This window comes from Cupressus sempervirens, chromosome 5 (genome assembly GCF_028749045.1).
Source record: "Cupressus sempervirens isolate cs-2001-9-10 chromosome 5, ASM2874904v1, whole genome shotgun sequence".
In the NCBI taxonomy this organism is placed as follows: domain Eukaryota; kingdom Viridiplantae; phylum Streptophyta; class Pinopsida; order Cupressales; family Cupressaceae; genus Cupressus; species Cupressus sempervirens.
Window position 1 is genome coordinate 873,327,607 of NC_143122.1, and position 25,775 is coordinate 873,353,381.

The following is a 25,775-nucleotide window of genomic DNA, read 5'->3' on the forward strand; positions in this document are numbered from 1 at the left end:
AACCATTATATGGAGATAATGATCGTTGTTCGTTATAAGGAGGATGAAGTACAAATTCCAATCAATTCATGATACACATAATAAACTAGTCTTCTATGTGGTTAATGGAACTGCCATTCGATGATAAAACATTACTGCTTCTTTGTAATAAATTAATATATCCGCAAACATACATTTGCTACTTCTATTCTTAATTCCGCCCAATCAAAGGAACATGGAGTAAATATTCCCACCATTGTAGAGGAAAATTGATCGGATAGGAAGGAGGTTTAATTAGGAAAATTGAGTTTTAAGAAAACAAAGCCCTCACCTCCCAATGATTTGTGTGCCACGCAGGACATTGGAGAAAAACATGCAGAGGGTTTTAGACAAAGGAAGTACAATGAGCGGGTATTAAAGACATGGGCCCCATGCATATAGTGAAATTGGTCAAATTTTGGGAAATTAATGACAAAACTACACATTGATTGATGTATTCCAAAGGCGATCAAAGTGTAAAGGAGGTTGTGTATTACATAAGGTATGGCCCATTGTTTATTTATTATTTATTATTTATATTTAGAATAACATTGATTAAAGTATCATAAAAATGTATTTTAAATTATATCAATTTTTAAAAAGTAAATATATATATATATATAAAGCTAGAGTAGCATGGAAGCATGTTAATAAAGAATGATCTTATATAATTATGTAAAACTATGTTGGAGCATTTTTGTAGTCTCTTGTCTTTCTTATTTCACTATAAGAGCTACTTGTGTTGATCTTTTCCTTGTAGAATGTTTTTGCAGGAAAAGGGAGATTGATATCAGATTCAGAGGGATTCTGACACTACTTGCTCAGAAGATTGATGTTTAGAGGGAGTCTGACACAATCATCTGAAGGAGTGGATAGAGAATATGTTTCAGTTGATCTTTGAAGTTCTTGATTGTATCAGATTCATAGGGAGTATGACATTTTATCAAGGGTGATTTTGGTTGAGGAGCTCAAATGATTGATTTTCAAAGGGAGTTTCAAATGTCCTCGTGTGTGACTATATGACCTTAATGGGCCTACCCCCTGTGTACATCATGAGGAAGTGACTACTTCCATATGATCATTACTTGTATTTGCAAAAGTTATTGAAAGGTGATGATCGTACAGTAACTTAAATAAGATGTCCATGCAGATCATGAGAGATTATACTTTACATGGTAGATGTTTATATGGTAAGCATTATGAGAATGCGTGTGCACATACCTTATAAACATTTATGAGTACACGGTGAATGTTATGCAAATTGATGTCTGGAGGGCCATTACACAGAGTACTTGGTGAATATCATGCAACTTGATGTTTTGGAAGGCCATTACTCATAGTACATGGTGAATATCTTGCATCTCAACATTTTGGAAGGCTATTACTCAAAGAGTATTTGGTGAATATCATGTGTTGATATTCTGGGAGACCAATATTTATGATATGAGATGTGATATCAAACCCTATTTGAGTACTTGGTGAATGCCATGTCTTGATATTCTGGAAGACCAATACTCATGATATCAAATCTGATATCAATATGTTACTTAGAGTATTTTGTGAATATCATATGTTGATATTCCGGAAGACCAATACTCATGATATCGAATGTGATATCAAAATGGTGGATATAATCTGATCAAGTATATCCTTAAAATTTGTCATTCCAAATATAACCAATGGTGTAATATATATCTTGTGTTTATCCTCCCTAGCTAAGAGGGAGTGTTGATGTTTGATAGGTTCAGTTGAATAAATGTATATATAATTATAGATGAGATATAATTTATATGTGTGTTCATTATATTTGAGATATAAGGTTATTGTTATATGAGAGAAATTAATAATATATATATATATATATATATCATATGATTAAATCTGTTATTATATTAATTATCTGGTTAACAAATAGACATGTTTATGGTTTATGGTTTATGCTCAATATAAATATAAGAGGTTGCTGCATTTGAAAAACACATACCAAACATAATGGAAGTGGCATTACATCTGCAGCGGTCCTAAGAAAAACAACATCCCCATGTCTCTTGATAATTGTAGTAAAAGGGTGGGGTAATGGGTTTGATGGGGAAAAAAGAAAGGGCTAAAAACAAGAAAAGAAGAAAACAAGTAGTAGCAAGATAGGTCTAAAGATAAGTCTTTTCAATTCCGTGAACCTATAGTTTGGCCAAGTTTATGAAGGATGCCTTTTGAAGATTAACTTAATCTCCATTTGTTATTACTATTAAGGCTTGTAGGTTTTTAAATATCTTTTGTCGGTTTCATGATCGTTCTATTGACTAAAGTGCTTTTTAGATATAAGGTTTTTTGCAAATTTTCCAGATATAAGTTTATTTGACCAGTTTTTCATGATTTTTTAAAGTCTTATCTATGATGTATAGCTTGTGATGCATTATAGCACCATTATCTTCACGGTGGCTGGGTTGATCATTTGGACAGTGGGACATTGCTCCTCCATATTTCTTTTATTTATTTAAAGAAGTATAAACATTGACTTTTGAACTCAACATTTCAAGCAACTTGAATGGAATTGAAAAAACTAGAACTGGAAAATAACGGGGAAAAAACTAGCTGCCAATGGAGTTTCGAGTGTGAAAAGGTTTTTGTTTAATAATATTTGGCTTCCTGTGGAAATTAAATTTGGTTTCATGCTATAGAAAGTTAAGGCTAACAAGTGGAATCAGGCTACTATTCTTCTTCACTCACTTTTGTGAGATGTTGCAATGCTAGATAAATGACTTTACCTGAATTTTATAATAGCTTCTCTCAATTTATTTGCAATAATGATAACAATAAAAACCTTATTATAATATATCAGTTCAGGAAACTTATTACAAATTGCTATTCATATTTTTTATTAATCTTCAGACGTACTGCTCTTTTTCAAATGAATTCACATATTCAATAAGATTTATGCTTTGCTTTAGTGCAGTTGTTGTTTACCTGTAAAACATTTAAATATTTTTAGTTTGTATGATCTGATTAGTTGCTTGGCTTGAAATATTTACAGCTTTTGGATAGATGTTTAAAATCACCACTTCTACCAGCATATTTAGCCGCAGCATTTGCAAAGAAGTTGAGTAGATTAGCACTTTATACACCTCCATCAGGTTCACTTCTTGTGATTGCATTGATTCATAATCTTCTCCGGCGGCATCCTTCAATTAATTGTTTGGTCCATTGGGTATGTGCTCTAGTAAGTAGTAACTTTGGTATAAGTTTTATATATTAGTGCTGTTGTGTCTCTGAGATGAGAATCATATTTAAATTCTGTTGTTGTCCGTAAACACTGGAGCAAGACTTTTATATATTCAACTTCATTGAGTACAAAATGGTAGTTCTGTTGTAAGTAGAATAAGAGAGTCAACTATTGGGACTGTTATAAAATATCTTGTCAATATTTCATCATTTTAAATATATCCCTCTAGTTCTAACTATAGTTGATCTTACAGAAGTATTGCACTCTTTATATTATGCTGTTTTAAAGAAGCATCAATCAATTTTTTGATGGAAACTGAAAAGTGTTCTCTCTGATTTGTCACAGAATTATTGAGTTTCAGGAAACTATATTTTTTGTAAAAGTAACAGCCAATGTGGATTTGTATTAAAATAAGGGAAATCACAAAAATGCTGCCAATGCAGCAGTATGTCTCCTCTGGCAGCAGTATGTCTCCTAACTATGTCTGCTGTGCTCTGAGTTATATTTTCCATCAGCACAACTGCTATATTCTTATGGCATACTTTTGAAAATTCATAAACTTCTGAGCACCTTTAGATTGATAAGTCTCTAGGTTTTGCTGATGTGGAGGGTAAATTGTTTGATTGATCTGCCGACTTTCTTCTCAATCTGAAAGGGATGGAATTTGCTCCTGTTGCCATCTTCTCCCCTCTGTTTGATAATTTGTGGAATCTCGGCCTGCGGCTCCATCCAGTCTGCGATGTCTGTTACCACCTTTGTTCTATGGATAGCCCTGCTAAATTCCAAATTCCCTTCCCCACTTTTTAATTGTTGCATGCTCCATTTTCTTGATTAGTTTTTAATTTCATAGTTTTGTGAAACAAATTAGCTCTAGTTAGGTGTAGTCATTTCTGTTTGAAGATTGACAGTGCATTGGTAGGTGTGCTTTCTGGATCAAATTGTGTGGGAAAATTCAAATCCAATATTTTGCCTTTTATTGCTGGACCCATTATTAGTTTTACACTTGCTGTGGTTGATGCTAAGTAGGAACCATGTTTCCATTTAGATAGGTGGCACACAATTTTCTTTGAGGCTTAAGTACACTGAAATTTTATGTATTTGTTTTAACTATATAGGTTAATCATCATCTAGAATTTCCTAATGTTATTTTAGTGATAGGGAGACTTCAATAGTTTTTGTTAAATTTTAGGAAACATAATACTTATCTTGAGAACTGGCCTCCTAGATTGGGGAATCGTCCACAATATCCTTCACTTGCCAAACTTTTAGTGCCATTGCAATGCGTTCCAGAGAAATATTCAGATCAGTCAGATTAATCTAGGATTGATTACTACAAGAGTCCCTTACGTAAGGCTCAATTCCTTGAATGCATGCTTGTAATTTTTGTATTATTATGTCATTGGGTGGTGGAAAATAGTCATGGAAAAATATAGCCGTGTGTTTGAGAAGCATTATGGTATTGAAGTAGTCACACTTGAATCTGTGAGTTATGGGTGTTGGAATTATTGGATCTTGCTAAGCATTGGGAATATTATCGTAAGTGCATGGCTTTTATGACAAAGTGTAATATGCAATGGCAAGAGAATCCATTGTTGACTCGTGATGTGGCGTTAGTTGTGTCTTGAGTTTCAGACAAGTGCATGTGGAAGGGCTGTGAGGGCTCCAATGTTGAGGTTGATGATGCTCGAGGATTTCTTAGTCAAAGTTGGAATTTTCATTAAAGATTCTTTACTCTGTAAACCTCAAGAGGATTGACCCAATTCGTTGACTACAATAAGTTGATAAGTATTTTTGATTATACCTTTCACTATTGATTATGAATTTTATGTAGTTAATTCATGCACTAACATAGGCAAGAGTTAATCATGTATGTAGTATGCTTCTAGCATTAATGTGTATATTTCTCTTTTGGACATTGGTTGATTCTATTACTAATCTCTCGTAAATGCTTCTAGGATAGATCAAGAAGCGTAAGGATGATGAGTGACTGCATTAAGAGGGAGTTACATTCAGAGAATTGAAGACATGAGTTAAAAGCTTCAGGATCAACAAGCTCATGAAACAATGTGACTGCAAAAGTTGTGTTTGGTCGAACATTGAAGTCATTTTATTTATTGTGATAATCAAGCTGTGAGTAAGCTGTCACTATTGAGAGGGAGTCACAATATAGAGGTAGTCTCAACATTCAGATTATCTTTTATGTGCTTTAACGAGTTCTTCTCTATAAGGGAGAAGTTCTAGGTGCAATCCCTTGTTAATGAGTTCTTCTCTACGAGGGAGAAGTTCTAGGTGCAATCCCTTGTAAATGAGTTCTTGTCTATGAGGGATAAGTTTGAGGTGAAATCCCTTGTTAATGAGTTCTTCTCCATGAGGCAAAAGTGTGAGGTACAATCCCTTTATAATGTATTCTTCTCTCCGAGTGAATTTTGAGGTGAAAGCCCTTGATTCCACCCACTTGGAGTAGCTATGGGGGATCCACCCTCTTGGAGTAGCCATAGTGGATGTGATGTGTTAGACTTCATAACTTAGTTTTCTATTCCTTCACCCTTTGGGAGGTGCTATGGTGAATATCATGTTGAGATAAACTATATCATGTTGAGAAAATCTATGATAAAGTCTTTTTGTTGACACACATGAGTGTAGCCATTATATTTATCATGATGACAAGAGATTTGCAAATAATATCTCCATTGCTAAGAGGGAGTGTTGATGTTTGTAGCTACAGGAGATATCCTGATTACCTGCATGGTGCTCATTTTAATATTAAAATAGTTTAAGAACTGATACATGAAAAAAATTGTCATCGAAGAGTCTAGACTGTTAGAGATCCTAACTATCCATTATTACATCAGTATTATAAGCATGTATAAACTTATGTCCTTGTAGGTGGTAATTATGCTAAAAAATAGTTAAATAAGACTTTTGTTAGTGAAAGTATTAAAACATCATTCTGAAGGGGTGTCAGCTAAGTTGTCGATTCGGGTTTGGGGATGGATTTGGGTTTGGGGTTTGGGTTCATGGGTTCGGGTAAGAAACAAAATTCTCATTGGGGTTCGTGGGTGGGTTCGTGAGTGTATATATATATATATATATATATATATATATATATATATTATATTATAAGAGAAACCTACGGGTCCTCTTGGGTTCATCATGGATCCTCTCGGGTTCACTTTGGGTCGTCCTGCATTTGCCACAAGTCCTCATGGCTTCGCCTTGGATCTGTCTGGATTCGCTTGGGTTCATTACAGGTTTGGGCAGGGTCCTTAATTTGGACAGTGGGTCCCACAGTCCAAATTAAGGACCTTGCTTGGACCCCTAATCCAAATTAAGGAGACTTAAGTGCGAACTCGGGCGGACCCACAGTCTAAATTAAGGACACTGCCTGGACCTAGAGTCCAAATTAAGGAGACTTAACTAGTTGTGCCAAGTCTGTTTGTATGGAGTCTGGAACAAGTGAAGGAGTGGTGAATGTTGGTATGGTTGTTAATGGTAGACTTTGGTACATTCAATAAAGTAACATTCTGCCATTTGAATGTGTCATGTGTTTTCTATGGTATTGTTCTTCATACTATTCCTCTGTTATTAATAGAACTTGTTGCATGACATTAGTACATAGCTACAGTGATAATATTACTTCTATATTTGGCATTGTAGAATACCACTTCCATATCTAGCATATAAACTCTTCCAAATCTGACACATAACATTTCTGGCACTATTGCCTAGTGCGAAGCAGGAGGTCTCGAGGTAAAAGGTGAATAGATGGAGGTCTAATGGGCTGTCCTTTTGTCCAACAAGTATTGATGATGGACAATGATGACAAGGAAGAGGGGAAGTGACCTGAGAGGATCAATTGACACATGACCTTGTTCAGGCGTGGGATATAACAGTTGAGTAGTATGTACGACAGGAGGCAACGTAGAGGGATCTCCCCACTAGTACAATAGAGGCTGAGCTCATGGTGAACAAAGCGGTGTATGATCTCCTGGGGAGCCTTCCAAGGTTACTGGCACATTGGTTGGTGAAAGTAGGAGAGCGAGAGGCTACACAAAGAAAACAACAAACACAAGAAATATTACAATGGTATCAAGAAAGGAACCAACAATAAGAGGAACGTTGTGAGACAAACACCTGTCGCACATCCAGTAATTCCAACAGGTAATGCCCCTCTTGCCGAATAAGGGCGAGGCGCCATAAGGAGTGAAAATAACCTAATTGGCCTCTGTTATAATTCTTTGATGAAAACTCAATTTTCCCTTGGTCTTTAACAGTTTTCCGAATAAATAAATTGGTTGTGGATAATGAAATTGCTTTGAAACAATATAATGTTGAACAAAATCCTTTATAAGTATGAAATGATTTATTTTATTATTTGCACCAACCAAATACATAAAATCAAATGAACCTAGTAAGTTTACGTGACAGCAAGCTTAAGGATGAGTCACGTCCAACGACCAAGTTGCTATAGACTCTAGTACTGGTTGTGGGCAGTCAACAAGCTTCACATGATTTGGAGAACCTCCAAATAAGACTCCATAGTTTGTAGTTTGCAGGCCCGACCACTTCCTCCACAATCACGCACTCCTATCACTTGCCAAACTGAACGCAGGCTCCTCACGTGGCAAATAACAGACTGCGGGCTGTTTGTAAATGACGTCCACATTTATTGAACAAAAATACGGCTCAGAATGTTCCAGTTTCCATTGTTTTTGCGGGGCGCTACTATCAAATGAGACTCGACCCCCCTCTTAGCTACCAATCTCGCCCCACCTCTTGTAGAATTTCGATTTAGGCAAATCGATTTAATACCATTCAAACTTGGTATGGAACCAATAGCAATCTCATAGACATGGTGATTCTATAGCAGGAGATTGTGCTAAATTGCTATACAACAACAATCTAGAAAAAAAACCCTCACCAGATGATCATATAAAAGATATATATTCAAGATGATCTCTCCTCAACAAAAAGCTATATTTATAACACTAATTGAGCCATCCAACTTCACTCTCACACTTTCCGCTTAAAAGGAAACTTTATAATATAAAGTTACGATACTTAAAAGTACTATGCTTATTAAATGTGAATTAAATAATCATTAAGCCAACAAGCTCACCAATAAAAGACTTTAATAAATAAATCCCAGAGAGAGATCAAATATCTAGAACCAGAGGACCATCCTGCCTGAACTGCTCAATCCAAAAATAGCAATTGACCAAGACTGACTTACTAAAAATAGTAAGTCCAAAAATAGCAATCTCACGACAAAGACCCCCAAAACCAGACATCAGCTCACAAGGGTCACAATAATGAGCTGACAAACCCACACTCCGGAGACCTGCTAAATCGGGGACATTAGAAGGAGACACGACTAGAGAAAACTGAAGTTATGTGCGATGATCCCTACAAATTTAGCAGCACATAGAGAGACGCCGAAAGTTGCAATGCCTTGCCAAAGGGTCCATCTCACAAAACCAATGAGAACCCTAGGGAGGGTTCAACACTTGGTAGTGCTGTCGAGCCAGAGTTACTACTCGATACTAGGTGGAATGAGATAGACATAGATAGTTGGGGAAGCGAGTCGGGTGGAACAAAGCCATTTGTGTACTGAGCAGAAACCAGTGACAAAGAAGTTTGTATGGAGAGGTAGTTGACTTATTTGAGAGTACGATATGCCGAATAAAAGGGTTGGTCATCTTTGACGAAGTAAGAATAGGGTAAACAGAGGTGGGGACCCTGGGAAGGAGGGAGTATTAGTACCACCAAGGTATGTATGGAGACCGTGGGTGAAGGGTAAACACATAGTTGACGCTACATGTCATGCCCAAAATCTAGCAAGGTAAAATTCAACAAATTTTTTTTTCTCTGAAAGTTAAACTGAGGAAATATGAATAGATCTTTACTTGTATATTCGTTCTATCAAACTAAATGGTATTCAGATATCAATACATGTCCACTCGAGGATGCTATAGGGTCACAAATTCGATCATAATGATACGTTACTAATGAGGTATTATTGATTATTTATCTGATCAATAAAGGCTAATAATTTATTATTTATTTGATTTTTATTTCAATGGGGATAACAGTATGCATCAGGGTTTGCTAGTTGTCTTGACACCACATTCAGTCTAGTATGAACTTGAACCTTGCCTCCGAGGTAGGGTTGCATACCTATAGAAGATGTAATGCATATAAGTTATACACTTAAATTAGGGTCATTGTTAGATCATCAAGCATAATATAATATTACACGGTATAAAGTCTATTTTTCATCGGGTTCCCTACATTCACTTCTTTAAGTTTTGATTCCTTATTTCCAACGTAAGGTTATTTGAATAAGCTCACCTGATGTCAACATGTATCGAGGTTTTTCTATGTGTTGTGGCATATGTCTAATAAAAATGTTACTGAAGAAGTTCACTTAAAGCCTATCATATTCTATTATACCATCACCACTTTCAAATACTATTCTATTATAAGAACAATATGGTACTCCATAATTAATTTCAAATCACCATCTTATAATGCTACATCCATGGGGTAACACCATGAGCTAAATTCACTTGATAATTAATATCTATGGTTCCAATACTAATTAAGTTATTTGAATCAATCATAAATTAAATGATATTCTTCACTTTTTAATTCCATAGTACTATTTATTATATTTTATTAACTATTATTCAATTTGCAAAGCCCACTAATAACTTATTAAATGTTCTTAATGTAAATATATATATTAGATACCATAGATTTGCTATATGAATCCCACATTACAAGGTCTTTTACTATAAGGCAACTTACCCTATAACATGGCTACTTTATTAATCTATCAAATAAATCCTAGTACTCGTATTTATTAAAATACATTCCCATTCATTCATTTATTTATACAGCATACTTCATTATTATTAATTTTCAGTTATCTACTAAACATAAATTAAATTCCTTAAATCATTACTAACAATTAATATGTTTTACTTTATCTCAACCCTCAACTTGCATACCCAACCCACCTTATACTTTATATCCACATTCTTTTCAAAATAAAATTAAAAATTTTCTAGGATATGGGGTCACGTGCCACAAATTCCATCTCCCATAAACATAATTTCTTTTCTTCCCCAAATACACCTAATGAGATAAAGAAGGGTCTTGTCGATCATAATCCCTAGGTGGAGATGTGACACTTAAACCAAGTCAAAGAACCATCATTGCACTTTTCTCTTCCTACAAGGAAAGGTCGCCTAGTCATCGTCCCTTTTTCCATTATGAATATTACTTTGGTCTTGCTGGCCCAAAAAGGTAATGTATGGGATCTAGCAAGATTTGAAATTTGCTTGCAAATACTTTGCATTTGGGTTTGGTCAAAAGTTTTAGATTTATATTTAATAGTTTATACTTGAGGGATTTTCTACTTAGTACATTCTAGTTGTAATCTTAGGTGTCTAGGCTTCTATGTTCCTTAGGTCTGACATAGTCCTAGATTATACATTTATTTATATATATATTTATTATTATAATTTTTGTTTTTGTGTTGTACTCAAATAAGGTGACATAAAGGTCACATGATTTATATGTGCATATACTATATATATTATTTTAATGCTCTGCATTTTGGGGTGAGACTTAATTTGTTTCCCCATACAATTTCCAAAGAGGAAATGTATACCTACAACAAGACTTTCTCCTAGATTTTGGATTTATGCATTTTCTCTTCTCAAGCAAATTTTATTTCATTCCACCATGGGTTTTTTTGTATGGATGATGTGAGAATGTTATCTAGTTTAAGAGTTTGATTGAACTTGATTTCAAAAATATGGACCAATATACTAGCATGTAACATGAGCTAACAATATTATTATTTTTCATTGTATTATAAGCATAACCTATATCATTGCAATCATCCACATTGGTTCAATTATATAAGAATAATTTTTTTGTCCACCTCCACTATGCAAAGTATGTATCTAATCAGTTATAGACCTTTGAGGAAAGAAAATTTCATTTCATAACTTCTCCATGGTACATAAGATTACAAAATGTAAGACTCACAATAAAACTCTTCTTGCAAAGGAACAACATACCACTTCACAATCCTTCCTACATATTCTTCAACAACATACATGGATCGGGAAGAAATCTCACTTTACATCACATTGAAAGAAAACAAAATGGAGCTTAAACTTTACAACAATTCTTTGGTAACATGGAGAGGTTGGTCTCTCCACACACTGGGACTTCAACATTGCTAAGGGTGAAACCTTAATATCTTCAAGGAATCCATCTTCACAAAACCTGCACATGCACACAAACTTGGAACCATGGAGGCTCACCTCCCATCCTAGGCTTCTATGAAGCCACCCACTGAGCAGGGGAAACAAGACCCAAACGGGTTACACACATACATCACTTACTATTGCATGAACACAACACAACACACAAATCAACTCCCTTCCATGGCTTGCACAATGATTCACCATTAGAATCAACTCACATTGGGTGAAGGTGGGCTCTTCAAAGAGGAGAATACCATATCCATATGTACACATATTCATTTTCAACTTGCATTATGCCTCTTCCAGGTTATCAAAACAGATCCTCCTCATCACATCAATACACTTATACCTCCCATAATACAAATGCCTCTTCAAGGATATCAAAATACATTCTCATAATTATAACAAGGCATATGGATTCAATGGAGCCTATACTCCATGAACACAAAACACATCTCCTCACCATGAGGTAGATTTTCTCAACTACAATGTTGAGCCCAACTAACCCCTTCACCCAAGGCTTCTCTTCCCTCCCAAGGGTGAGTGAAGCCTTCACACCCATGAACACATCCAACACTCACATTCAAACAAGAAAATCAAGAAGAAAACAAAACCCAAGGAAAATCTTCAAGAACACATAGCACATTCACATTTCCACAACACAATGTCATATTTCACAATGCAAGATTCACAATACAATGCATGCTCCTTTTACAAGTCTTCCATACTTGCAGAGTTAGTTTGCCATACTCAAGGAAGAAGAAAGAAAAAGAGCATAGTTTGAAAACACCAACCTTAGTCCAAGCTAGGCTAATGATAGTTGTAGTAGAGCTCCCTTAATCTCCCTCCAAAACCTAACTGTCTCTCAACTTAGAGAGTGGGTGAACCACAACTAATTTGGCACAAGCTCCCTAAGAAGACCTCCACTTTTACTCCCACCTACCCTTCCTACCTCCTTGTACCTTTCTACCAATAGGAACTTAACCAAGTGGAGGGGTAAGGAAAGAAGTCATGTGACACTTTGATTTTCGAATTGGCTTGAAAATGACTAGTTTAGAGGGTTTCCTAAGCCCCCTAGACCAACTCATGGTTATATTTAGACCCCCAACCTATACTACTACCATATGGGTGACTTACTTTCACAAAAATAACACTTGGGAACCACTTTTAGGCCCTCTAAAGTTCCTATCACAATTGAATTCGAATTCCGTCATGGAGGTGACTCATCCTAACACTCTCCCAAGTGGGTTCACTTGAATTCATAATGGGAATTAGTTTTAGGTTAAGTGACTTCATGCCCAAAAGCCCTATATGACATGTCATTTACACAGACAACACGAGTGTCAAATGACACACATTAAGATACTTTACACAACAAAATGGCATGTCTCTAATTATTCATGATTTCCAAATTTATTACACGCATGCACAATCACATTACAAAATAAACAAAATACAATGAGGTTTTAAATCTTCCAAAGATTCACCTTGGCTTTATTGTGTTCACATAGGTTTGAACCTTGTTTCCCCAAATAATTTCCATGGTTCAACTTTTCCTGCTCACTCAACTTAAACGTTTGTAGTCCAATGAAAATAATATAAAAGTACATGTATATAAGTGCTGAATAATCCATTATCACATTAACATACACAATTGTTTCCCCTTTCTAATCATTTCCATAAGTATTCAAACATTGAAATATCAAAATATGTGTATTAGCATTTATCTTAACTTAACGTAACCAAATTAACATTCTAATATCATCACAATCCTTTCTATCATAACAATGAAACACTGAAGTCATATTTATTAAATCATTAAAACAATTAAATGGATCCTGGAATATGTCATTAGTGAAAATCATTAATATGCAAACATGTTAACTAGTATCCTTTTATCACATTATGAGGTGTATGTCCCTAGGGTCAATATCTCAGGTCATTAGAATACTTCCATAATTATGTCATCCTAGTTTGGAAACAGTCCTCGAATACAACCTTCATGGTTTGTTGTCATTATAATCTACATTCCTTGTTGTTTCTCACAAGAGTAAATGTTAATTCCTCTTTCCTAATTGTCTAGTAGATCATACCTTGAATTCCTTGACCAAGTTCCCAGCTTGAACATATTGAGTCTCGTTTCCTGTGGTCTTATCTCATCCACCTCATATTATTGAATAGGGTATTAAACTTGTAATATTAAAAACCTATATTCATCCCTAACAAAATCTCATAAATCATTCGAAGTAATGAAAATGTTAATCATGACCTAATTTAACTCCTAATCACATGCATTCCTTACGGTTTATAACAGGGTACAAGTGTGGGCCTTACACTATGGGATAAGTACTAGGGGGAATGGAGTAACCCTTGACCCACCTAATTTCCAAATAACAAGGGGTACCAATCAAGGGAGAAAAGTTTGAAACACTCTAGACAAACAAAAACTTCCCTAGTTTAACGTTGATGGGTCAGAAGACCCAACACAACATTGCAAGATGTGTGACCATCTAGGAGGTGAATAGACATGAGTATGAAGATTATTGGGTAAGTCCTTTTCGACCACCTTGAAAGGTATATCCATTGACAAAAACTTCCCTAGTTTAACGTTGATGGGTCAGAAGACCCAACACAACATTGCAAGATGTGTGACCATCTAGGAGGTTAATAGACATGAGTATGAAGATTATTGGGTAAGTCCTTTTCGACCACCTTGAAAGGTATATCCATTGATTAGTAGATTGACCTTTCGGTTGCTCAGAAAACAGCTTGGAATAATATGAAGAAAGCTTTTGAAGTAGAGTTTAGGTTGTTGCGAGATGATGAGGTAGTAGCTAAAATATACAACACAAGTTAAGGGAAGAGTGAGACTGTTCAAGCCTACCATCAGAAGCTCAAGGAGCTCATCGGCAAGTTGGAGAATAAACCAACCGGTGGTTGATAGAAGGCTTGATCCTTGCTTTTGAAAGAAAATGAAGGTGGTGTCTCGCTGCACATACAAGGAGGACTTTGATTGGGCAATGGATATTGAAGGTGAGAACAAAACGTCAAGAAATGAGAATAAAGTAAGTGATGATATAAGCGATTAGGATAGCGATGTAGAATCTCAAATAATCCAGACACTATGCAAAGACATGATGCCGATGATGAAGGAAACGAGGTGGGGAAAGAAGTCAAAGAAATATGTTGTGTGAAATGCAAATATGAGTGGCATACAAGAGCCAATTGTCCTAAGAAATCATTCTGTGACATCTATCAGGTGCTAGGGTACTCCATCAGGCAGTGCTTATACAATCTAAAGGCAAGGAGTGCTCAAGTGCTCTTTACCTAGGGGGAGCAAGCTACACCACCTATCATAGCACCAAGAAACACAAATACAGATGCCTTGCTCGGAGGTTACTATAACAACTGGTGAGGAAACAATAACAATAGCAACAACAATACACCGCAAAGCCGCATTCAGTATGACATAAAAGGATGACCCGTGATATTGTGTAGGAGGTCGGACTAGTGGGGCCACTTTGCCCGTGATTGTCAGAGCGAAAAACAAGGTAGAAATATGCTATGTAAATGGTCTAGATCGGGCATCGACGAGGATGCTAATTGCCCATGACAAAAGGAGATAAACATGATAGAGTCACACACCTTGAAGGGGAAGTCCTTGCCATGACCTGATTGCAAACAAGAAAACTTATGGACACGAATGCCGATACAGAGGAGAGAGTGAAGGAAGTGAGTAGACGTAGAACGAGCAATGGAAGAAGAGCAAAAGGTATTACATAGTAGCATCAGTACCTGTGTACAGTCAATATAAGAGACAAATATCATAAAAAAGATTGTGCACGACACCATTCTTGTACGATTGGCAAACCTATTCGTAACATTGCCTTAGTTGTGAGTAGCCATTACCAAGGTGGCCAACAATAAAGCACAAGACAAGCCTCCCTGCAATAAAGAAATGCAAGAAGGAAGGGCAGAGAATGGTTCAAGTGAGGAAGATAGAAACCCCTCCAAGGCCACCATTAACCCTATGTTGCTAACGGTAGGAGTTGGAAGGACACCCACGGTAGTCATTGTGGATGGGGGGTCAAGAGTGAACGTATTATCAGAAGAAACATGATAGGCCCTAGGCAAGTAAACTCTATGGCTTCTTACATTCCACCTTGTGGGAACAGATCAACATGGAATCAAACTTATTGGAACCTTGATGGGGCAATGGTCATTGGGATGCAATATTTCCTTGTTGACTTTTGTTGCCATGATTTCACTCTCCTATATTTTTTCAAACTTCTAGGATTAGGGTTGAGTTAGTGTAATGTCAGGTCTATGTCTAGATTTCCCTTAAGGAACTTCTCTTCTCATCTATTCCTTTGTGTGACCTAAGTGGGCATTTAAAATAAATCTATGCATTTGTTCATATTAGGTGATTAGGAAAAGGGAGGGTAAGTCTATGCATTTCCTTGATGAGAAGGAAGTTTGTTTTGAAACCCTAATACTTTAATCAAGAGTTCATGGTGAAGACACGATGCATTCAAAGGGAAGATCATACTCACATTCAAAACAAAAGACGATAGAGAACATCGAGGACTGAGACTTAAAGATGATATGCAGATCATGAGAACAAGCTAGAAGCAAGAACAATTGAATTTGATATAGAGTGAGCACTGAAAGATGCAGAAATGGCGAAGAACACGGTCAAAGGTGGTGAAAACCAAGTTGAAATCAAATCGAAAGTACAAAACACATCTGAACGTCCATGTCATCGAGTTGAATAGTCAAGTCTCCTTGGAAATAAGACATTTTCCACGATCGTCAGATCTTAAAAGATCTATGCTTGTCGTTATGTCGCTTTCCAAAGTTGCATGAGGAATAGTCATAGCGAGATAGCGACAAGCTGACACCTGTCCGCAGGACCCAATTGAGGTGGGACCTCCTTTCAGTCATGTGCAGTAATTAAGAAACACAATGAGGATCGTTGATCTCAAAACAGATCTATGGCTGTTGCTTTGTTGTTATGGAATGATGGGGATGTTTTAATCTATGTGACATAACGATAGAGAAATACGTGTCCTATTGGGCCCATCACATTCCACAAGATACAGTCAGAATCTAGACATGAAGTGCCACGAAGTAAAAGTAGGTCAACGTCGGATCCTCTAGGCAATGAAGTAGTGGCACCTGTTCGCCACGATGTGCATAGTTGGAAAATGGACCCACAGTGCAGAGCAAAACAAATAGTTAATATCTTTTATTGCTACCGTCAGATCAAAAAGAGATCAATGCCCATCGTTGTGTTGCTATAAAAGGTTGCCCAAATACGTGCCCTTAAGCATAGGATCTAATAAGAATACGTGCCCTTAAGCATAGGTCCACTTCATCGAACGATCCAAATCCAAGAGCGCACATGCCAACTCAATCGGATCGAAGCTCGCAAATACAATCTCCAAAGTCTGCCAGCAAATTAGGAACACGTGACCAACAATCACCAAAACAGCTCTAAAAACAAGACAATAACTCCAATCTTTATGCGCACTTAGGACAAGGATCCCCAATATGCCTTGAATACATCCCTAACTGCGCAAAGAATAACTTAACAAATCTGAGCATGAAGCTCATGCATACTGGATTGCTGACTTTCCTAGGATGCTCCTGCATCATACACCCCAAGTGCGAAGAAAAGATGTTTTGAAAAGCTGTAAGAACATCTTTCACTGTTCAACACATAAACCTCGAACTGGTTCTTCACATACATGTCCTTCACCACATCAACTTGTACACTCTTGCCTTTGTTCCATTTCTGCAAATCTTTTTCTACAACTGTCTTTGGTGTACACTAGGTTTTTTTTTCCATGCTGATCTCTAGCCCCTTGAGAATCCTTCAACTGAACTCACCTACCAAAACTCAAGTTCATCCTACCAAGCTCTGTATTCTGCAAAGGAATCAAGGAATGCTTCCTACCACCGTTCTCAACAATAAATACATTCTTAACACAATCATGCACTGCTTTGCAATTGTACTGCCAAGGTCTACGAAGTAATATGTGACAACTACTCATGTCCTCAATATCACATAACACTTGATCAACATACTGTCCAATCTGAAAATTAACAAGACATTGTTCTCATCTCCAAAGCATGTTCATCTTGCAACCAACTGATCATATAAGGACAAGGATGTCTCACTCTCTTCAAGCCAAGTTTATGAACCATCTCCTCAACAATTAGGTTATCAATACTACCACCATCAACAATCACATTCCAACATTTACCTCTAGACTTACAATGAGTCCTGAACAAATTCCTCCTTTGACAAGGTTCAAGCATCCTCTTGCTATGCAATACTCTTCGAATCAACACATTATTCCCCTTTTTCTCCGGCTTATTCACAGAATCTGCATTCTCATTCACCACAACAACTCTTTTATCACCATCTTTCCTGTCAGTATGGTGACATTCAAAAGATCTATGTCCTTCACCACATTTGTAGAAAGTACCCTTAAATGCACTTCCGTTTTTCCTCTTTCTCTGTTCACTGGGTTTTCGTTCATCTTCCATGATGTATTTATCTTTCTTAGAGTGTATCTTCTTTCCCTTCCCTTGAGAGTTACCTTGATGTCTTCTCTTTAAGTAATCTTCTGCCCTCAGAGCATATTGATAAGCATCCTCAACTGAAGCAATAATCGACATACCAATCTCATCCTGAATACTGAATCTCAAGCCATTAATATATCTAGCTATCTTTTCCTTAGAAAGTTCTCTATGTCCAGATCAATTAGTCAACTTGTAGGACTCGTCAGTATAATCTTTCACAATCATATCCTTCTTTTTCATTTTCTGCAATCTTTTAAACAACTCAAGTTCATTATCAACAGGAATGAACTTAGCCTTCAATTTTGTCACCATCAATCTCCATCTAGTGATATTCATTTCACCTTCTTCTCTACCTCTTTGCAATTCTTTCCACCATAAAGCAACATGTCCATTGAAATTGGTCTGTACCAACCTTAGCCTGAGCAAATCTCCAATATCCTCTAACTCAAAGTAGTCTTTCAATTCACCAATCCAATCAATCATGTCTTCAGGATTCAAGGTACCTAAGAAATTAGAAAAATCCATCTTGTGCTTCAACTTGAAGTGAGCTCCAGATGTATCTAACTGACCAACGCTATCTTCCATAGGTCTCTCCATGCGACCAATTCTGTCTTTACCACTATATCCAACAACTTCAAGGTCTCCAGCAGCTTCCTTATAATCATGGGGTACCCACATTCTTAGGTACACCAATTATAGCTCTTATGATCTCAACGACCATATCGTTCTTCATCAGCTCCAACTCAGATCTGAAATATGTTTTAACCTTCTTAGTAATCTTAGTTTCCACAGCATTACAGAGATCTGCAATCGTCCTAGGGTCCAATCTTCTCAGAGGCATCTTCCAAAATCTTTGCAAACCCAAAGTAATAAATCCACAAGATCAATCAGCTCCACAAGATCATCCTGCTCTGGTACCACTTGACGTAGCGCAAGGCAGGGGAATCCCCAATGGAGATGTCCTAACCCCTATTAAACAACCACATAGCTGAAGATTACCAATAACATAGAGATTTAGATCCAAACAATGCCAATTCTCATAATAGAATCATAAGATTTACATCCAACATGGCCGATTGTAAGCCCTTCCGGGTTATGGCAAAAAACAATGCAATTAGAATAACAGTTCTACAAGACCTTGTAAGATCCAACCACTAGCTAGCCCAAATCCAAAATCTGGTAGAAACTTCAACAAGAATCTAAACTTGTGCTTGCAAGGCACCAAACAACCTTCTTGTTTCCCAAGCCAACACTTAGCTACAAGCTCTACTCAAGCTTCGCTCCTCTTAGCTACTCCTTGCTTCCTCCATGGTGAATGAATAATGACTCAAGACATCACAAGACCCCCCGTACTTAAACTAATCCAAGCTACAGGTCGACCTAGTAAATTACATTAAATAAACACTCACATATTAAATAAACCTTCAAGCCACTAGTCGGCTTGGCCATAATCATTAAATACATAAAATAATTAAATACTTGGGATAGGCCCCAAGCTTACAATGCATAACTAACCTTTGAGACCAAATAAGAATACATACCCTTAAGCATAGGTCCACGTGTCATTCAACAATCTAAATCCAAGAGCGCACATGCCAACTCTCTTGGATCGAAGCTCACAAATACAATCTCCAAAGTTTGCCAATAAATTAGTAACATGCGAGCAACAGTCACCAAAACAGCTCTAACTCCAAGATGATAACTCCAATCTTTACTCGCACTTAGGGCAAGGTTCCCCAATATGCCGTGATTACATCCCTAACAGTGCGAAGAATAACTTCACAAATCCGAGCACAAAGCTCCTCCATATAGGATTGTTGACTCCCGCAAGATGCTCTTGCATCACTCGATAGAAGGGAAAATAGTCCTAACGGGAGGGAAAAGGATGGCCACAGAAAAAAAGCTCTTGAGATTCAGAGGAGACGGTACAGAAGACCTTGCAACGCATTGTAAAACATGCATAACTATATGGCAGGTGAATGGAGAGAATGACATGAATGAATGGCTAAAGGTATTTCCTACCACTTTATGGAAATGGCTATTGATTGGTAAACATACTTTGAGGCAGGGAAGAAGGCCACATGGAGGGATCTATGTATTGTCTTCGAGGAGGAATTCCGACTCTTATGAGATGTTGATGAGATCGTAACGAAGATATATAATAGAAGACAAGAAAAAAATGAATCTGTTAGAGCATATAGTACGAGACTCAAGGAGTTGATAGGGGGATTAGATAATAAACCTGCAAATGGGCTAAAGGAAAGATGGTTTATTAAGGGGCTAACTCTGTCTATAAATAGGAAAATGTAAACTGTCCCACCATCATCATTTGCTGAGGCCTGTACGTGCACAATGAAAATAGAGAGTGAAAGCAAGACTTCTGAAGGAAGGAGGCACAGAAGTGGAAGCGAGAGTTCTGAAGAAAGTGATGGGGGGGGAATCCAAAACCACACGAGCATTGTAGAAAGATATGATGAGGATGATGAAGGAAATAATGGGAATCAAAGAGGAGAAAAGGGAAGGGAAAGAACTATGTTGTAGAGATTGTGAAAAGGAGGAACACACGAAGAACACAAGCCCCAGAAAGGCCTTCTGTGACATGTTAGGTAATGGGGCATTCCATTAAGGATTGTCGCTACAATTTGAAAGCACGCAAAGCCCAAGTATTTTTCACTCAATGGGAACCATCCACAATTCCCTCTACTCCCCCACGCAACACAATATCAGAAGGATCCCCTGGAGGGTACTAGAATAACATGAGGGTAGCAACAATAACAACACACCAAGGAGCCGAATACAGTACGAGTCCAGAGGACAACCCATGATACATGTAGGAGATGTAATGAACGATTGTTAGAATGGAGGACAGGGTGGGGGGATGCTCTACAAATGGTGTGGGCCCGATAGCCATGAGGATGCTAACTACCCCAAACAGAAGAGTGTGAAAATGTTGGAGGTGGCAGAACCAGAAGAGGAAGTCTTAGCTATCACTCGGATGTAGCCTAGAAAATTCACATATCCGGATGTAAGTATGGAAAAGGACAGGTTGGACAAAGCCGGGAAGGAGATCCAAGAGATGATGGGTAAGGAAGGCAAGGCAAGTACTCCTAAAACCTCCCACACTAAGTCCATTATGTAAACTAGCATCATAAAGCAAGTCCCTGAGACCATGGTATTAGTAAAGATTGGGGATCTCTTGGAAACCCTATTGTAATAAAAGGTGGGAATAGCACATGGAAACAATACTAAGGAGGAACCATTGAAGGAGGAAGAAAAAACGGGTGAAGACAACTACTCTGTATTTACCATAGGAATGGGAAGGACTCTAACGGTGGTAGAGATGGAGATCATATGGTGCAAATTGATCAATACTAAAGTAGATGGAGGTTTGGGTGTGAATGTCCTCCTTGAAGAAACTTGGAAGGTTTCTCGGGAAACCAACCCTGTGGCCACCCACCTTTTAGTTAGTTGGAGTATATAAACATGGGATCAAGGCCATTAGAATCATAATGGGACAGAAAGTGGTGATCGAGACTCAACAGTTCGTCCTCGATTTTATAGTAATTGCCTTGGAGAAGAAGGGGTATGATGCATTATTGGGGAAAGGATGGTTAATCTCAGCCAAGGATAACCACAACTGGAAGAAAACACAATTGACCTAAGGAGCCAGTTGGCGAGTCAAGAACTCGCCTTCGATTCAGAAGCATTGAGAGAAGATGGTAATGGAATTGAGCTAGATGAAGGCATTCTACAACTAGGAGAATGTTTAGAAGATGAAAAGAGTTTCCCTAACAACCTATTTAATTGGCAAATGGGGGATTATGAAGTATTTCGACCAGAGTGTAAGATGTTGCAGGTTTAGGAGATGGAATCTGAGGATGCTTATCCAAGGTGTTACAAGGACCACATAGAAGGTACCCATTCAATGATACCGCAACACATACAATCTATAAGGAGAAACGAGTAGAGTATGAAGAGGCTAAGCTGGAAAAGTTGAATTTAGGTAAAAAGGACCATCCTAGGGAAATCTTTATAGAAGACGACTGAGGTCTTGTCTAAAAATCAGCAACATTCAGAATATTTCTTAAGTAGACAGATGTGTTTGCCTGGACATACAAGGATTTAAAAGGAGTGCCACTTGAACCATGCCTCCATCGGATACCCTTGGTACCAAGAGAAAGACTAGTAGAAAGGTGCTCGAGGCAAGCATAATATTCAAGTTACAGAAGAGTGAGTGGGTGTCGCACATAATTATATACTTGAAAAAAGACGGGAATGAAATCCAGATTTGCGTGGACTTTAGGTACCTAAATGCAGTAACTATGAAAGACTCCTTCCCAATCCCCTTTATGGATAGTATCTTGGAGGAAGTGGCCGGACAAGAGATGTACTCCTTGATGGATGGGTTTTTTGGGTACAATCAAATCAGCATTGCGGAGGAAGATAAACTGAAAACCACCTTCCTAGTGGAAGATGGAGTGTATGTGTACAAGAGAATGCCATTTGAGTTGTGTAATGCATCGGCTACATTTTAGAGAGTTATTCTTCACATATTTGATGGCATGTTAGTAGGCAATTTTAAGGCCTTTCTGAATGATTGGTCTATCTACAATGGAAAGGAGCAACACTTGAAGGTTATAGGAGAGTGCATGGAACAATGCGGGAGGGCCAAAGTAGCATTAAACCCTAAGAAATGACGATTGATGGTCCCCCAAGGCAAGCTTCTCGGACATATAGTATGCAAAGGATGGTTGAAAACGACTCGTGGCAAAATCAGTCATTGTGCACATGGAGGCTCCCACGGACGTGATTGGTGTCAAATTATTTTTGGGGCATGTGGGATACTATAGAATATTTATACAGGGGTTTGCAAAAGTATTCCTAAGCTTGGGGAAATTAACTAGACTAGGAGAGATTTGCTTGGGAAAAGGACCAAGAGGAGGCCTTCGAAGAACTGAAGAGGACACTAGTGGTAGCGCCAATCCTTATATATCCTGAATGGAACAAGGAATTTCACATCTATGTGGGCGCATCTAACTATGCCATAGGCACCACTTTGGCACAGAGAAGAAGAGAGGGACTAGACCACCCGGTGTAGTTTGATAGTAGGTTACTTTCAAAAGCAGAATGGAATTATAGTACCACCAAAAGAGAAGCACTAGGTATGGTCTATGCAGTTCAAAAATTTAGACATTACTTATTAGCCACTCCTACATTTTTTGCAGATCATCAAGCTCATATGTATCTGGTTAACAAACCTATTATCCAAGGTCGAGTAAGTAGGTGGCTAATCCTTCTCCAAGAGTTTACCTTTAAAATCATAGTCTAGGCAGGGAAAAGTGATGTGATTGTAGACCATCTATCCAAAATAAAGTCAAGAGAGCCTGTCAGGAGTAGAGTAAATAAGGACTTTCTAGATGCCCACCTTTTTCAAATTGTCGAGCTTCCACAATGGTAGGAAGAAATTGGCTGATACCTATCTACTGCAACATTCTCAATGATAAATGGGTTATTGTATAAAATGGGGTAGATGAGGTGTTAAGGAGATGTGTGATTGAAGAAATCTTTGGGGTCTTGAGGGAATCCAATGAAGGTATGGCAGGAGGGCATATGGGATCGGATGCTACAACTTGGAAAATACTCTTGGCAGGACTCTAGTGGCCTGCACTTCATGCAGATGCCCAGGAATGGGTCCTCAACTGTGATACATGTCAAAGGGTGGGGAAACCTCCCAAAAGAGGCTTCAAGCCACTATTTCCCTCACAACCACATGAACTATTTGATTGCTGGGGTTTAGACATTGTGGGCCCCCTACCTACCAACAACACTAGCAGATGTAGATATATAGTGGTTATGACATAGTATCTAACAAATTGGGTGGAGGCAAGGGTGCTTCAGACAACACAACGACAAGTACAGCCAAATTCCTTTATAAACAGATAGTGACACGATTTGGCATACCCCTACAACTAACTAGTGACAAAGGAGCGCGCTTTGTCAACTAGGTAATCCAGACAATGATGAGTACAAATTTTCCATTTGTTTTCTAGTCCTTACTATCCCTAGGGCCAATGGTCAAGCATAAGCCACAAATAAAATTTTGGTAACCATTTTGTATAAGACTTGTGGAGTGGAAAAAAAAGATTGGGAGGAAAGGCTTCCAACACTCTTATGTTGTTATAGGACAACCATGAGGCATACTCCCTTTAAATTAATGTATGGGTAGGAGGTCATGATGCCAGTAGAATATGCAGTACCGAGTCTCGGAATAGCAGTTGAACATAGGCTAGGGGACATAGAAAGTTTAAGAGAACGACTAAATGCCTTAATAAAATTGGATGAAAGGAGGACTATGGCGCAATGGGCTATTGAAGTAACACAAGGAAGACGAAAACTTTGCAATGATTGTAATGTGTCCTATGTAATGTGACCATCAAGGTCAATAGATTAGCCTATGACAAGAGCTTCCGTAGGCTAATGAAGTGATTAGGGAGCTCATTTGGCAGTATTTTCAGGAGTTACTATTTTTAGTAAGTCAGTGGGAGTCAAGTGATATGGAAATTTTCAATGTTTGGCTTGGTGGATTTGGTTGAGCTTTTTCCCATGAGCTATCATACATGGTATTCTATGTTCAACTCTTATATGATTTTAGTGCCGAAGTTAATTTACTTTATTATAAAGTGATAATTAAATAAAAGACTTATCAATTAAGTCACTTTATTATAAAGTTGTTTTAATAAGGTGTTTCCCATTTATCCTGCATTGCTTATTGAAATGAAGTCGACTTCTTGGAGGACTTTATATTCTCTTGCCTGGAATGAGTTGGGGTATGCTTGGATGATATTACTATTATGCTATTGGATTTCTGGGAAATCTAATTGTTGAGTTTGGAGGATGAAATCCCTCTTTGCTAGCATTCTCTTCGCTGTTGAAAGACATAGGAGGATTATCGGGTGTTTTCATTTAGGAAACACAATGGGATTTATTGGTGATTTCACACATAATTTAAGAGCTGTGAAGTTCAGGTCATGCAGCCATGAATAGTGTTTTTGCTATAGTGCACGTGAATAGTGTTTTTCTACAGTGCGTGTGAATAGTGTTTTTGCTACAATACCGTGAATAGTGACTTTGCTACAAGGCCATGAATAGTGAAATTTCTACAGTGTTGTGAATAGAGAAATTGCTCCAGTACACGAACACTTTTGTATTGAGTTTCTTGTCCACTTTCGTTGGTTTAAGGCTAGGATGTTGTCATTTCATCTGCAGATCACTAGAGCATCTACTTCCAAGTTCCTTCCATCATACTATTCATTTTAGGCATTGTAATTGTTAAGTACCAATTTGAATATTTGCTGCAGCCTATAACGCAATTGTATGTAAACATTTCTATTGCAAAATCAATATTTTATTAGCAAATAAGGAGGTTATAGTCTTTGTGTGTTTATTGTTGTATTTTTGCTAAGTGTTTGTCAAAATGCCATGTTGAAAATAGCATGCTAATTGATAATACTTAGTAGTTTGCAAGTCTCCTCAAAAAAACAAAAAGGGGTGGTTGTTACAATAGTATCAGAGCCTTTATGTCCTGCCATCCTGTGGAGGCCTTACAAGGAATTTTGAACAGCCGGATAGAGGGAAAAGTGTTTGACAAAATGTCAAAACAC

The 25,775-nt window shown here is 37.5% G+C and overlaps 1 protein-coding gene across 4 annotated transcripts in view; it reads left to right on the forward strand.

Moving 5' to 3' along the window:
* EMB2762 (CCAAT-binding factor) overlaps positions 1 to 25,775 on the forward strand; it is a 277,094-nt gene that overhangs the window by 183,661 nt on the left and 67,658 nt on the right. For 2 of the 4 annotated variants that reach the window (XM_089832810.1, XM_089832811.1), the window contains exon 11: positions 3,050 to 3,223. In XM_089832810.1, the coding sequence (XP_089688936.1) occupies positions 3,050 to 3,223 (174 nt within the window). Of the gene's footprint in view, positions 1 to 3,049; positions 3,236 to 25,775 lie in introns of all 4 variants that reach the window. The other 2 variants (XM_089832808.1, XM_089832809.1) reach the window with 1 other exon arrangement.